The sequence below is a fragment of the Odontomachus brunneus genome, unplaced genomic scaffold (assembly GCF_010583005.1).
Source record: "Odontomachus brunneus isolate Ranch 3 - 2012 unplaced genomic scaffold, Obru_v1 Obru_scaffold_085, whole genome shotgun sequence".
In the NCBI taxonomy this organism is placed as follows: Eukaryota; Metazoa; Arthropoda; class Insecta; order Hymenoptera; family Formicidae; genus Odontomachus; species Odontomachus brunneus.
In genome coordinates this window covers 1,178,777-1,195,463 of record NW_022639535.1, presented here as the reverse complement: position 1 = coordinate 1,195,463, position 16,687 = coordinate 1,178,777, and the positions used below count along the sequence as shown (strand labels likewise).

At 37.5% G+C, this 16,687-nt stretch overlaps 1 protein-coding gene across 1 annotated transcript; it reads right to left on the bottom strand.

Moving 5' to 3' along the window:
• Positions 1 to 8,179: 8,179 nt before the first annotated feature.
• On the bottom strand, positions 8,180 to 16,563 carry LOC116847908 (zinc finger protein Elbow-like). Its single transcript, XM_032823413.1, has 2 exons — positions 15,806 to 16,563; positions 8,180 to 13,156 (listed from the first exon to the last, which is right to left on the bottom strand). Exons 1-2 carry the CDS (start codon positions 15,866 to 15,868, stop codon positions 11,690 to 11,692), a joined length of 1,530 nt encoding a protein of 509 aa, XP_032679304.1. The 5' UTR covers positions 15,869 to 16,563; the 3' UTR covers positions 8,180 to 11,689.
• Between the last annotated feature and the right edge of the window lie 124 nt (positions 16,564 to 16,687).

Here is a 16,687-nt window from a genome sequence, read left to right as displayed (position 1 = left end):
TATATATATATATATATATATATATATATATATATATATATATATATATGTATATGTATGTATGTATATATAATGTGTGTACACACACACACACACATGTACACACACACGCATATATATATATATATATATATATATATATATATATATATATACATACATACATACATACATACATACATACATACATACATACATACATACATACATACATACATACATACATACATATATACATACATATATACATACAAAAATGCGACAAATGATTGAGATATACACGAGTCAATATGAACAGTTATATAATAATTCGCCTTTTAACCGATGGCACTCGTTAATTCATTCGGACGTCCTGTGAACAATATTTAATGACGCCTTGTCTTGTTTGCTTTTCAGCGAAGATAATACGTTTATTGTTCAAATAAATTCTAATTGATCGAACTTGAAGAATTGTCAATAGTGGTATTTACGAATACTACGTTGTTGCAAAGTATGAGCTCTTTCGAATACATCAAATCGAATGAAATGCTAAGAATCGCATTAGTTTTGAATTGATATAACTTTTTACATATACGTACGCGCGCGCGTGTGTTGTGTGGTTGGCTGGATATGCATTTATGTATGCGCGCGCGCGCGTGCGTGTGTGTGTGTGCATGCGTGCGTGCGTGCGTGCGTGCGTGAGTTAGTTGCGTTTAATTGCGCGCGTGCGTGTGTGTATCACATATAAGGACATATTATTGGAATGAGATAATATATATGGCTATTCATATGATGTATTGAATACACTATTGAAATTTGCAGCGTAGTAAATATTTCATGTAGAGAAGAGAGTTGTTATTAACCTACTAATTAACTTCTTATTCCACAACGTAAATTTTATAATCGTGTACATTATAGGCTGATTTAAGTATTTATCATATTTAAATATTTATTGTTACGCAATAAATAATTTCATAAAGATAAGTTAAGATATGGAGAATAAAATAAATGTGACCAATGCGATTCTTGTAACTTCATCGAGTTATACGGATGCAGATGGAAAATTTGTTAGGATCGAAAGACAATTTTATTTGTATTTTAAGGAAGTTATGAACGCAGGCAAGACGCGGCACAGTGACATTATTCCGAATGTATTGACAATAAACGTATTAATTAGTCGGTGATAAAGAAAATTGAATAAAAGTTGCAATGAAATATATTTTATTCAGGATGGCGAGTTGTATGTACAGGTCGTAGGAACTGTTATACTCGCCACACTGAGAGATGAGAATGTATTAGTTGTTATCGATTGTAGTTACCGCTAGATCTGCTATGTATATATAATGGGATAAATACAGTAGGACAGATCCCGCGTTACAAATCTGTTAATATAATAATACGTTATGAATTATGCTATTTCGATGCTGACGATAAGTTTAATCGGATTTATGACATATTTGAATGACATGAAATGAATTAACTACTGTAATTTAACACTATGCAGATTAGATTAATTAAAGACAATATAAAACAAACAAACAAAGAAACAAACAAACACACACGGACACAACTGACACATACACCAACATATACATACATGTACACACACGAGTTTGTTTATTCGAGCTCTGAATCGTCGTACTGCTTCCATAGCAATAACTGTATAGTTGATGTTAATGGTACTAATGACTCGTAATAATGTTCCCACAAAAAATTAACTGGAATGCATTTTTTCGAATTGATTCGAGCTCATGGTATATAATTTATCTTGGACAATATACACATTTAGAAATTTGTTGTCCCATTACACTCTTATCACAGGATGTCTTCACTATCGATTACTAGTACAAAAGAGCGCGAGCTCATTCGTCAAGATGTGCAAACTGTAGTTGAGGTCCATATTAATGCTGAATTTGTAATACGTCCGTGAGAGTACGCAGATTAGCAATAATTCTGAATTTCGGTGCTGTTCTAGCTGAACTGCTAACTCTGACAGACGTTTCACTTACGTCTAGAATCTTATGTCTAGAATTATTATTCTTCGGATACCCGACACACACTCAGTATGTAAGCAGTTCAGTGGTAGACAAGATACATTAAAAATAAAATGTGAAGTATCCTGAACACAAAGATTTTTCTTTTAATACCTGAATTTTAGCACATAAGTTAAAGAAATAAACGTTAATGCAATATTTACGAAAAGTTATTGATTATTGTAGTAGCAAATCAGATTGTTTATTGTCTTTTTATCATATTATGTGTTTATAATTTATAATGTGTTTCTTTTAAAATCGACAGGAAAGTATATCATTATAATCATCATAATCTTGAAGTCGATGTGATTATCGCTATTATTATTAATACAATATTATAAAATATTTTAATATTTATATAAACATTTTGTTCGCTACACAGATTGTATTTTGACTTTAATTAATAAATAAACCTCATTAAAAACTGAAAAATGCTATAATTATATCATAATCATGCTCAAATTCTTTACACATTAAACCTGAGAAGAGAGAGAGTTGTGAACAAATAACACTCTTTTAGTTAATTTAATGTAGACTTTAACCAAATTTGTAATTTTTAACCAAATAATATATTCGTGTAAAATGTAAAGATTTTTATCAATACAAAAGCTAGATAGTGAATTGTTTGGATAAATATTCGTTAAAGAAAAATTGCATGTAAGCCAAAACTCTCGACAGCTCAGTCTTTTCGTACGCTGTTTAACCGGAAAGTACGGTGACTCTCTTTCTCTCTGCTATCGACACTCCCGACCCGTAATTAAATTAATTTCTGCGTCTCTTCCTTCGCCGTTATAGGCACCAGCGTGGAATAATGCACTGGCGCGACGCATTTCGACGCGGTGCGACGCAACTCGACGAAGATGCTCTCAACCACACTCGCGCACACTTCTCATTTCCAATTTAAAAATAATGAGAATTTACTGCGAATAGGTGAGGCTGTCGCGCACAGATACCCATTGACTACACCAACGTCTCGGCCGTGCGCGAAGTGGAATGAATTGAAAAAATTCAATTTAGCTCCGTGGTACACCACCCGTACAGCCACCGACCTACCGCGACGCGTCCTTTTCTCACCATAAAGGGAACAATAGATCGAAATTTATTTATCCCAGCTATTTATTCATCGTATTTTCTCGAATGAGTCATTTATAAAAAGCCAACGTTATTATGGCGTGCGTGTAATAGTTTTAACGCCATTTATGATATTATTAGCATATTAAAGTAAGTTTATATTTGCTCTCTTATATTTATAATCATGAACAGATTGGAAATTCAAATGTTGAGATTCGAGTGCACTTAAATATTACGACGTATTTAACAAAAGGTTATCATCATCTATCATTTAGCCTCTTGAAGTATTTTTTTTTCGGTTTATAATACTAATCGTATCTTGTAGATCGAAGCTCTTGGCCGTCTCAAATACCAATACGCGTAAATATGCGCTGGTGTTGAACGACACAGGCAATGTAGTAAATAGGAAACAAATAAAGATCCGAGCGTGTAGCCGGCAGTCTGTCTCGGGTGCGCGCAATAAAATGTAAATTCGCGGCAATTCGCCCCGATATCGGAACCCAAGTGCCTCTCTCCGTTCGTTTCAGAGATCTCCGTGTAACGGTGAGTAAGTAGCGAGTGCTGCGTTTGGGGCCCGCGGGCTCTGCCGTCATTTGCATGAGTAACGGTGGAGAGCGCCCGGAACGGTGTGGCGCGAAGCCTAGGGTAGCGAGACGCGCGCGAGTAATTTATAGTCAATAATTCTTGGCGAGGCAATTTTCGCATCGAGCGTGAACGTTTCCTCGGAACGGCGACGACGACGGCGAGGGAGGCGAAACGGTGGGAAATGAGGCGGAATGTTAAATAGCCCATCGTTGCATCGTCTTTTAGGTGGCCTTACATACGCGGAATCATTCGTGAAATAATTTCACATTCCTTGTTTAAATTTTCGTGTATGATATTACAATTTTTCTATTCAATTTTTATCGAATTAAGTTTACGTTTCTGATATAAGATTCATCATTTTTTAATGTTTAGTACTTTATTTTTTAGGATATTGAGATTCAAATTTGAGATTCACATTTTATTTTATATATATATATATATATATATATATATATATATATATATATATATATATATATATATATATCAGTGTTTTTTTTTTGTTTTAACCGTGTTGCACTCGAGCGTTTATTTACTGTACTGTACATTACTTAAGTATGGAGGGTTTAGTCACAGTGTTAAGAAAAGCGAAGATTACTTGAGTAACATAAACCGATACCGACAATGTTAAGGTGCACGACCGATATTAAATATCAAACCGTCTGCCCTAACTTCCCTTTCGCCTTGGAGTATTCCACTGAGAGCTATCAGACTGATAGAATATGTTCGATGTCGCTGTCGCGATGCTACAACCCCTCTTTCTAAATTCTATATCGCGATCACCATACATACGCCGCTTTATTTAGAGTAGCTTCTATCGCGCGTGTAAGCTCAACTTATGTCCTGAATACAACCCGTTGCTTTCGCAGTACCAAAATGTTTTGTGGCACAAATATAAAATATTGTGTGCAGAAAGTATGGAATACGAAAGATTCTTGTCAATCGTGGATGAGTTTTAAGCGTATACACGAGCATTATATATCTTCCATGTCTTTGGAAAGAGTAATTGAGTTATTTTCGAGTATTAGAATGAAAATTTTTTACATTATAGAGCTATTTTTTTCATGTTTAGACACAGAATATTGGTATAGTTTTTTTTATCATAAATAAAGTAATTAACTAATAAAAGATTACGTTTGATAACAGGCCCTTGGTGATTACAAAAAATCAAATATCCAATAAACCGAAAGTCAATATTGGCCGGGTACAGAATAGGAACACAATTAAGAGTAAAAGTTTTAATAAATCAAAAAGCTAATAAATATTTCTTATCAACTAAAAGGAATGAAGCACGATATTTGATGTTTTAAAATTTAAATTGATGCTACGATATAATAAGCTGAAGATTTTTCAGTTGAACAGATTTAGTGAATCATTCCTCCAGACTATTGTTCGGCTGTGCCTCTCGAAATAAAGTATGAACCAATCGGATTAAGCCTATTATTTTGCTGTTCATTATAACAATTACCTGTTGATGATGGGATGACGAGGTGAAGTATGCAGGGAGACTGGTGAGAGAGTAATGATTGAAAATAACAGGAATCAGATAAACGTACAATCATGCAACTCCAGGGTACTCTGCGGGTTGTCGGAAATGATCACAGATTTCAGGGCAGTGTGATCCGAAGACAAGCATTATGGTAATGATCCCCATTACATATGAGATCAGATTATAGATCATAGAATTATAAGCCTGTTATGATAAATTAGTTGTCTCGCTATGGTCACTTTTCATTACCGATTCAATGACCGTGCTTCACCACTTGTTTAACTTAATATAAAAATTTATATACTCGTAAAAAATGTGGAGACAGACTTGTTGCATTAGACAATAACGTGGTGTTTTCATCGGCGACAGTCTGAGATTGTATGGAAAATCCAATATTGCGCAAAATACATGGTGAACAAAGAAATCAAAGGATACTTAGCCTCCTGAAGCGATTCTGTATGTTATCGGCTTTACTCTTCGTTTGTCGCTGTTGTCGCGGGCCAATTTTCACTCTAACCGAGTGAAGCTTCCTGAAGCTTCTACGGTCGTTATGGGTATTTATACAACACAATTTATCTCACCCCGAGGCTACGAGTTACAATGGCAGTTGCAGAACGGCTCCATTAAATCGACTCGAAGGAAATATCCGTCATAATAATCGATTATCGTCGAGTGAAAGGATGAGAAACTATCAGATTCGAAAGATTCGGCACACACATATATCTATATATTATCAGAAAATTCTAAACATAGCCTCATTGAAATATAAGGTATCTATCTATTAAAAAAACAAAATACATAGACATACACATTAAATGAAATTGCATTAACGATGATACTGTTGACCAATTAGAAATTCAGAATAGTTTTAAAAGTTTCTGCTTTTCAAAAGCTTTCAACTTTATGAAATGTGTGATTATTTTTTGGACTTTATATTAAGACAATAATTCGTTTTATGCTTCTTTCAATAATTTCTTTATTCGCGATTGAGAATTCGGTCTGACCTCCCCATCCCGAGGGTACGTAATCCCACTATACCGTCACAGTTGGCTGTTCACATCCACTTTCGTGTTTACACATTTCCCGGAGGCCATAAATAAGCCTGTGCCACACGGTTGCCGGACACGAACGAGGTCGCTCGCGCACGGAAAACTTGACTAATTGCGAGAAACCTCTCTGACGCCGTTGCTCGTTTCTTTCCGTCGAGATATCCTTTGTAGATGCATCGCGCTACTCCTACTTTTAGCGACCTTGCAATATATAGTTGAAGCATATTGCGCGATTTTTTGTCAGCTGTTTATCATTACGAAACTAATCTTTTCTATTTTGACTGTGCTGACGTATTATTTGTCTTGTCCTTAATGTAGGTATCTAAGTAGGCACATGCATGACGTAGAGCTAACTAGGTTTGATATGATTTGACTTATCTTAACTTTTAAGGGTATTTCTCCTATTTATTTTCAGAGAAAAAAAAGAGTGTAAGACGACGAAATCTCCGGTCATATAATTTAATTTCGTAAAGGTAATTGTTCGTAATTGCGTGTGACCAATTAGCCTAACCGTGTTAAAGTCTAATTCGTTTATGCTGCAACGTTGTCTATCGACAATCTTCTCTCTAAGTTTCTCGCGATGTCTGTTGAAGTATATTGGATTACTTGATTTCTTCTCCGCACAATACCTATTTCACAATTTATTCGAATGTTTGTTTTGTTTTTTTCCTATTCATGCTTTCTGTTTGTTCCTAATCGATCTCTCCGTATTTATCGCACTTCGATTGTTAATTTTTCCGACTTTGATCTTTTATTTCTCGAAATGCGCTTGTCCAAAATAAAGTTGAGTTGAATAAAATATTTTAAATTATATTTGTACGAAAACAGTTACCCTGGCAGGGAAACACGTTCACATGTAGAAATGTATACGAAAAACAATACTGGAGGCATGATGAAACCGGTTTGTCGACCAACGGACGAAAACCATTGAATTCACTGGCGCCAACTAATCCGCTTGAAGTACTCTTCAGTAAGTACCGCTGCTTTCTTTTACCGCCGTCGATGCCTTCCATGATGTAAAGCATTGCCGGAAGAGGATTCTTGACTAAGTACTTGATGTACAACTTCCCTATGACGGCGAAGAACAGCACGTTACACATCGTATTAACTGTGACTATTCGACGAGTAAACATTATGCACATATGATGTTATGAGAGTTGGTACATGAAAAGAAACATACTTAGTGGACTTTGTACAATCAACTTTGGCAAGCAAGTGTATGTGTGTGTGTGTGTGTGTGCGTGAAATTTTTACTTTTCTAAATATCTTTTTTTTTAATATGTAGCAAAGAGATGAGAATAAAAACAACACGAGAGCTTATGAAGTTCTTATGAAAAAATCTAGCAACGTTTATAAACAGACACACAATCACAACTCAAAGTAAAGGCTTTCGACGGCAACCATTTTCCTATATTTGGTTTCGTAGTACGCGGTTCGATAGAAACTAACTTAGCTGAGGTTGGCCACTCATGAATACATTATCCTTTCTAACAAGGTGAATAGGTCAAGTAGATGGAGTCGCAACGTCTGTCCATAAATCATTCAAAGGGCAAGCAAGATCATCCCACGTGTAAGCACCGTTCAATGCTGCTCGAGTTCTCACGCATCTGCTTCCGCTTTTTGTTCTAACATTGTCTCAGCGTTGACGTCTTCTATATGGAAAGAAATATTCTTTTATTCTTTTATTCAACTGTAAAATATTATTATTGTTGGTGTTGCGCTTTTCATTATATCCATGTTCGCGTGAGATGTATTGCTGTTGTGTCTGTATCGTGTTATAATGGAAAAGCAATAATTTGACGTGACGTTAGCATTAGAGAGAAATACCGTTTATATTTTACATTTCTCATAATATCTTCTTGGAAACATAAATGCGCGTCATCTTCACGTTTTGCGAAGAATCCTAAGATAATCTGTGGAATATTTTTGGGCTATATATATATTAGTAGTATTAATAAATATAAAAATGCTCCTTTTGTAAGAAACGTTTTAATGTATTTTGAATCTAAAAAGAATGAAGCTGCTTCAGAATAACATAGAATAACAATTATAAGATAACGAGAATTGACGTAGAAAATGACACTGTGACGCGTGTCAAGAAAATACAACATATTAACTCAACGACATGCATACACACGTATAACACATATAGATCAAGCATTTTGTGTTTGCGGAGTAAATTCGGAAATTGACACAGTTTAAGATTACGAGAGAAGAGAGATTGTTTATTCCTATTTCTTCTTCATTTTATCTTGCAACGACATTTGATGCATTTTAATTTTCGGTTTTATCCGTTGACATAGTGAAAATATATAAATGCTTGCTTTATGTATATATATATATGACGTTGCTTTAACTATACATAAAAATCCGAAATACAGAAAGTCAACATAAGAATTACAACTGTGAGCAAATTCGTCGATATTCTCAATGTCTTTCAACCATAACTATAACGTTGCTCTATAATAAAGCTATTTACAACTTACAATATCTTTTAATATAATCATCATTCGTTTCGTTCTTCAGTACACATTAATATGTATACACATAAAGTTCGATGCTATGTATAATATCGATAGTTACTAAAACTTTGGTTACGCAAAAATAGACGCAGATATATATATATATATATATATATATAGTATATGTATATATATGCATGTAAGTATATACACATGTATGTATATCAGAACTGTTCGTCATCTCACTAGAGATTTGTTAAACTTACGCGTCTATAAACAAATGTACAATAATTATAATGGAAATAGGACATGAATATAATTTATAAATAGTACATATATAGTGATTATACATTATATCAATTATTTTTCGTAGTCGCAAAAACAAAATATGCCTCAATTAGGAAAACTCTGATATAAATTTCGAACAAAATAATAAAAAATAGCATATTTTTATATTGTTACTGCTTTTTTGTTTAGCGTTTAAATATGTTTGAGAGACATCCAAATGATATCATCCGTAATTTTTAAAGATTCTGAGTCAAACACAATACATATTTGAAAGAATCGTATGTAATATTTCAATCAAATAAAAAGCAAGTGATAAATCATCACATTGTGCATGTGTTTGTTCGTTAGAAAATATATCGATGAAATAATGATACATCGAGGAGATCTTTTGATATAATGGATTTGAGACTTATCACTTCATCATATGTATTTCGTTTATATAATCGTAAATATAATCGTATATTTCATTCCACATACACATAACACAATGGTACACTGAATGTATATTTTAATTTCTTTTAACTTAAACACGCAAAAATATATTTCAGTACTGTCATAAAAGTAATTTTATATAATATATTACCATCGTAAAGTGATTAAAGTTTTTATACTAGCACATAGCAAATCCTTTATATCGCCAAATAATTGTCTGATAAAATATCTGTTTTTATCCAATTATGCGATTACTTTCGTTCGAAATAAAATTTCTGTAATTGCGTTTTCGTTAATAAATTCTAATCATGTATACACATACACGCACACGCGCACACACACGCAAATCTTTCACAGGAGAATATCTCTTCCCCTCTCTCTATCAACTTTCTCACTCAGAAATCACAGTTAAACATTGGTTTTTCGACCACGTTTGCTGTGGCACTCGTCATTCGGTACTGAGTTGTACGCCAGACGCAGCAGATGAACAAGGACTAAGTAAAGCATCAAAATTCACTCACTCACGCACACACTTTCTTTGCCCGAATAAAAATCTTGTTTAGCTATAACGAATTTATCAACTTAAGGGTAATACGTTCAACGTTGCATTGCATATATCCTAGAGTTTAATCTCTCCGACATGCAAAACTTTTTGCGGGCTTGGTCATTCGAAATTCTTTATTCCCGTTCTAAATCGTTCTAAATGTGAATTGATGTTCCAAAATATACACGAAAGAGCTGGTTACCAGCTTGATGATAGTTCAAAATTTCACATAAATTAACAAATTAGACATGAATTAGATACGGGCGTACGTATGCTCAGTCTTGCGTTGTCTCTATATTAAGGTAGTTGTTTGAAATAAAATTGAAATATTATTTATTGCTCGTGTAATTAAAAAAAGGATTGATCATTCGGAAGTTGACAAAAGGTAACCAAAGTTTTCATACGCGTTCCTTGAGATCAGCATCCTCTTGAATTCCTCTTATACTATAGTTAAAAGACTAATGAAAAGTATTGTGAAAAGTAAGTATGATATGAAATATCAATATACAGATATTTCTTCATAATAAATTTCAGAATTATTGAATTCATCTTTTTTGTAATCACAACTGTAGAAAGTTCATAATTTATAATAACATTCCAAATATATATACATATACACATATTTAAATATTTTATATTTTTGTGTGATATCATTCTGTGATCAGATCAACCAATGTATAAATATAAATCATTAATAAGAGTAATAAAAAATAAATATTTTCGTATTTATAATATATCGCGTATATATTTTATATCTTAACTTCACTTTAAATTAAAATCTATTATTTAGATAGTTAAACACATTTATATAAAGGCATAATTGTGTTTAATAATATATTTATGAGAGGCATCTTTGATGCCAATTCGTTACACCGTGCGAAACAACTACCTTAATGAACAAGTTCAACGCTATTTGAAAGTCGCTTGCCTCGATATATCGCAGCACTTGTGGCAAATATGAGAAAACTACGAATCTAAGAGACTATGCCGAGAGTAGCAGGCGAAAGTAGCCAATAGCTTAGCGAAGTGATGCATCAGGCTTTTCTTTCTGAATGCAATTCATAGGCATTCGTAAGTGACAGGTATTATCCATACGAACCAGTTATACAGAAATGCAACCGTTCTTTAACGATTTTGGTGATGTTAGGTTTGGTTAAATTAAGATTAGGTTTGGTTAGATTAAGTTTGGTTATTGATACATAGCTGAGGTAGGGATTCATTTTATTTTGATGAGAACAGTAAGGCTGTTCACATGTAGATATTTGAGAGCACTTTTTATCACCGATAGCGATACTTGAAAAGTAGAGCCCTCGGAAAGTCGATAAGTCTATTGAAAGTTATCTTTGTATTTGTTAAAGCATTTTATGTATAGTATGTATAATACAACAAACCTATTTGCGTCAACATCGAGACAATAGCGTTTTGCACCTAGGTAGATGGTGTTGTTTAATATGCGCACGTTTTTAATTCTTTGAATCCTATGTTAAATTTTTGATATCAGATGAAAAACTTTGCACAAAATTTGCGGAAGACCAACCGAGCATAGATTATCGTATAGTATCGTGAAAGAAACAATTCTGTCGTATTGAGATCGTGTAGCTCGGTAACTTGAGATTTCTTCTGATGATTGGCTCGTCGCTCGAAGCATCTCACATAAAACCGATATTCCCTGCTTACTCTTAATCGTGCAGAAATCACAGTTCGTCGGTTGATTCGCCTTGGAAACCATTGGTTTACAAGCACCCGCTACCAAGAACTCATTGATGCATACCGGAAGATGTACCTAGACGGGGTCCATAGAGAGAATACGGCGAGAAATACGCCGGCAGTCCAGCAGTCGCGTGTGGATGAGGTGGTGGTGGCGGCGGCGGCGGCAATGGCGGCAGCGGCAGACCCAACGACGGTAGAGACGGTGGTATCAGCGGCGAAGGTTTCCCGTACGGATGATAGCGCGCGGTCGCGAGCGGACTCAAAGGTGGCGTGGGGTAAGTTCGGGCGAACAGAGGGTGAGTTGGAGGCAATCCGACCGAGGGCGACAGCAGAGACAGCGCAGCAGCAGTCGCGGCCGCACTAGGATCGGTCGTGCCACCGCCCGTCGACACGCTCGTGTGACTCCTGAGATGTTGCAACAGCTCCTCCGATGTGGCGAACCTTTTGCCACAATACGCAGTGTCGCCGGCGATCCAGTTACATACGTAAGGTAACTGCGAAACTGCGGCTAGTGCGGCTAACTGTGCATGTGCGTAGGCGCTTGCTGCACCGAGCGGTCCATAAGGCGAAGCGCTACTAGGTTTGTGATCACACTGAGCACATCCAGCCGGGCAAGAACTTGAGCTCACACTCGTACCTGACGGCAATTTGCCATTGGCAACGATCGTAGCGGTCGCCGAATTCGATAGCAGATGCGAGTTTAATTGGCAGCCGGTGCAATAGGGATCGCGGCATACCGGCATCAAGTTATCCGCCGGTCCAGCGCTGGTCTTCAATCTCGTGTAGCCGAGATAAGGATTAGTGGCGACGAGACCGTTCTTCAGAACAGCATGATGCTGAGACATGAGTGAACTAGCCATTACATCTATGGGTAACTGACCGGGACTGTAGCCTAAATAAGCAGCGGTGGAAGTTGGAAGGCTGACGCCTGGCTTAAACGTGCCTAAGGGTAGATCCTTGATGGATGGGTCAGTCATCGCCAGCACCCCCGCGGGACTATAGGCAGGTTTGACTTGTAACGAGGGGCTACTGACGGTTGGTTGATTCGAGGTAGTTTCTGTCGCGCTCATTGGTACCGCTGAACTCCTAGAAACCGGCGACTCCCGTGTCACTTCACCATTTGGTGTTTTCCTGCCTTGTGGTGTGACGGCACGTATCGATGTAGCGCTCTGATTGCTGGGACATCGTTTACCACCGCTACCGGGAGTCCTGGATCGGCCAGATGTCGAATGGCTCGACGCTGATCGCGGTTCGTCTGGACTGGACGCTTTCTCACGTCCCAGGCAGGATTCGTACGGCTTGAAACTAGTTTTTGTGGATTCTACTGCCGACGTTGGAGCCGCGACCGATACTATCACCACTGGCGAGGACTTTTCGCGGGATTGATCCGCGGTTTTGGATGATCTTGACGATTTGTCCAAGGAACTTAGTAATGATTTGTTGGACGGGGGATCCACTCCTATCTGACTGCAGGTTTGAGCGAGTAGCGCGAGTGGACTTTTCTTCGCATCTAACTGGAATCAAATATGAAAAATATGTAATGAATTTTTCTTGTAATATTTTTTTCTTATAACATTTTTATAATATTTGATGGAATGAAACTGTTTATTGAGAGAAAGCGATGATCGCTTATCAACATTATTTGTATTCCAAAGTACAAAGCGATTTTCGATATAGTAAAACTGCAGTGTATAAAGTTGGACAATTCTCGAAACTTGGCGTGTGAAGTATTCGTATAGAGGCAAGTCTAATTAATGACACGCAAACCGCAATCTACAGCGCCGCGTCACTTGCTCGCCAAGCGAGAAATAATGCGTACAAAGGGTGCGACGGACGAACCTATTTGCCAGAATGCTGACCATTTCCGATTGCCGAGAAGCTTGCCACATAAGAGCTTGTATTCCTATATATTTTTCTAACAGCCGTTATAATCGCAATCGAAAGCACATTACGATAGCAATGGCAACTTTGATGTAGTATAAATATAATTGTAAACTGTGAGGAAAATATTTCTGAAAAATAATAACCTTTATACGCATAACTTGATTATTTTTTACCAAAAAAAGAAATATTTACACGGGCGTTATTATTGTTAAGAAGCGCGGCAACAGCCACATGTTGACGATTACCCACGCGGGATTTTTCTTTATTGCGAGTGAATCGCGTCGCAAAATATAATCAATATGAAATTACCCAATACAACCGTCGTTAGCGTATAAGTGCGGGAATTTAATATTGGCGCCTTCGTATATCTCCCGACTCGAAGTGGTCACGATGATGCACTCGGTATAATTAACGTATAGAGGAGCGATATTTCTCATCGACTGATACGTCCACCGAACAGATGTTCCGTCGTAATTAAAATGCAACGATCATGCAATACTAACCCGCCACGCTCACGGTCGGTCGTACTAATGGCGCGACGCCGACAGATATTAATGCCGTGAATTGCAACAGGCCATTACGGCAACGCGAAGCTATATATTAATTGCGCTCGTGAAAGTTAACGGGAACGTTCGAACGTAATATTTTAATCCGCTAATGCCGCCCGCCGGCTTTTAATTGTCGCGGCTAATTTATGCCGCTTGTGACGAACGTCTTTCCTTTTCTTGCGCATTACGCGACTCTTGCTTCATAAATCTTTTGAATATTCTTCTTACATACACCAACGAATACGAACTTTTACGGCCATGAATCTAATTCCAAGAAATAATAGAGAAGAAAGTATTCTGGATCAACGGTTACTACCTAGGGTAGGCCTAATAATTCCGGAAAAACATTTACTAAGAGAAAACCTTTTATGTAGAATAATTGTCGGAAAATCAGTGGCACTATGTCTTTTTAACAGATATCGTAAAGTCGATCGAATTCTCTATTCCGCACGTTTTTCAATCTATCTCGTCGCCCGCGTTCAACAATCAGCATTGTATTACCAAATCGCGCTTTGATTTACGACGCGCGTAAATCAGCAGGCCGATGCACACCGAGACTTTGCCAACACTCTCTGTCCCCAAAATAGTTTACAGGAGTTCGGAGCATAAAACGCGGCGCGCGCGTGTTTCCGTCGGGATTAACGAAACGACGACGGACGACGTTAATGGGCCGTTGGAAAAGATATTTTCAAGTAAGACTTACGTAGTACGCCTATAAAATTCCCAGGTTGATTTTTTAATTTACGGAAAGATTTATTTTAAAAAGATTTGTTTTATTTAATGTCCAGCATAGAATTGCCTTTTAATGTTTTGTACAATTTTTATTGCGCCGGAATCAAGAAATCGGAAAGCTTCTTGAAATCCTTCTTTCGAAATCTTCTTGAAGCACCTCGATTACATCTTTCTGAATGGAGTCCACGTCTTCAACCTTTCTCCTTACAATCGCAATCTCATTTTATACGAGAGAAAATAGTCGGCTAATGTTAAATCTGGTGAGTAGGAACGGTATTGCAGCACACTTTCTTGGATTTGTTTATTACAATTTTTGAGAAGTCTCGACATGACAATCCTCCTCCAGGACAATTTATCCTCTGTTCTTAAAAATGGGAAACAAACTTTGCACACAACTTTCTTTTGCCAATGCTAATTCGAGGTTGAAATTGCATTTTTTTTTATAGATTTGTTTCCAACATTTCGCCAACATTTCAGTTTATTTGATTAAAGAAAAGATCAATTTTCTGAATCGCTTCTCGGCAGCTATTTCTTTATAGATGAGCTATTTTCCCGTATAGATTTCTTTTGTCTATATCTTTTGTCTTCATTTTTCAAAATATTACGAGCTATTTTTGAACTAATATTTAGCTTCGCTTGTCGCTTTGACGGTGATTCGTCGACTTTGTGAGGCTAATGCTTGCACTGCCATAATTTTTTCAACTCTGTGGCTAGTGGAAGGCGGACCTCTCAATGGATCATCTTTAACGGGTTCTCAATCTTTTTTTAAATCTCTTAAGCCACTCATAAATTATAAAATATGGGATAAGAATTCATTGCTGATGCGGTAGTTATTAGATGTCCCATTCATTTGTATATGTATTTTAAACGTTGAAAAATACATATTTCTACAAATCGACAAATTGCGAGATGAAGTAGCAATAGAGAGCATAAATGATACGGTCTGTAATTTACGATGTAGAAAGAAAAATGATGAAAAACGGACAATGCGAAACTAACCGTAGTAGGTAACGGTGTGAGATATTCAGGACGGAGATACTGATTCGCATTGGACGTCAGCATCTTAAAACCTTCGCAGTCGATCCTCGCTCACACCGTTGGTTGTACTAAACAAAAGCACCACTTTTTTATCACACTCCTCGGCTCATCAGTGAATCAATTTGCGATTCTTGTTTCACTTTTCTCTTCTCTTATATCCGTTGCAATAATGAAACAATAGTATCACTCCCGAACGTAGCCATGCATGAAGCTGGTGGCTTTCGATAACGAACGACACTTTTTCGTGTTCACAATACGTTTCCTTTGAACGGGCATAAAACAAAAAAGATGACAACTCGTTGCAGCACACTGCGACAATACGCATCCGTTTGTACGGATGAAGAGGAAGATGATTCGCGTTAAAACAACCGTACAGTACAATGCGACAAATCGACGTGACGAGGCTTGACTCACGACTGGAACCGCTTCGCGCGGTCGACGTGGAGCGCGGTTACCCTCTTCGCCGCTCACCCCTACAGATCCATCGTTCAGCTGACTTCTCCCACCACACACCGCAGACTCGCTCCCCCGGGAAGCCTCACTTCTCCTTTGCGTCTCAGCGACAACATCGTAGGTGCCTCCTCCTCAACACCAGACGGTGTATCGCGACTACACGCACGGAACGACACGAAACACTACGAGCTGCAGCGAGTAACCAATACGGGCGAAAGACGCGAACGTAAAGGCAACGGCTACGGCAGCGACGACGGTGGCGGCAGCAGCAGCACCAGCGGCGGTGGTGGCGGCGGCGGCGGCGGCGGCGGCGGCAGCGGCGGCGGCGGCGGTGGTGGTGGTGGTGGTGGCGGTGGCGGCGGCGGTGGCGGCGGCTGTGGCGGTGGCGGC

Bases quoted from the DNA above. Each gene is read 5' to 3' on its own strand.
- LOC116847908 (XM_032823413.1), bottom strand. From the start codon at position 15,868: ATGCTGACGTCCAATGCGAATCAGTATCTCCGTCCTGAATATCTCACA. The intron at 13,157-15,805 runs GTTAGTTTCGCA...ATTTGATTCCAG, and splicing joins TCACACCGTTACCTACTACG to TTAGATGCGAAGAAAAGTCC.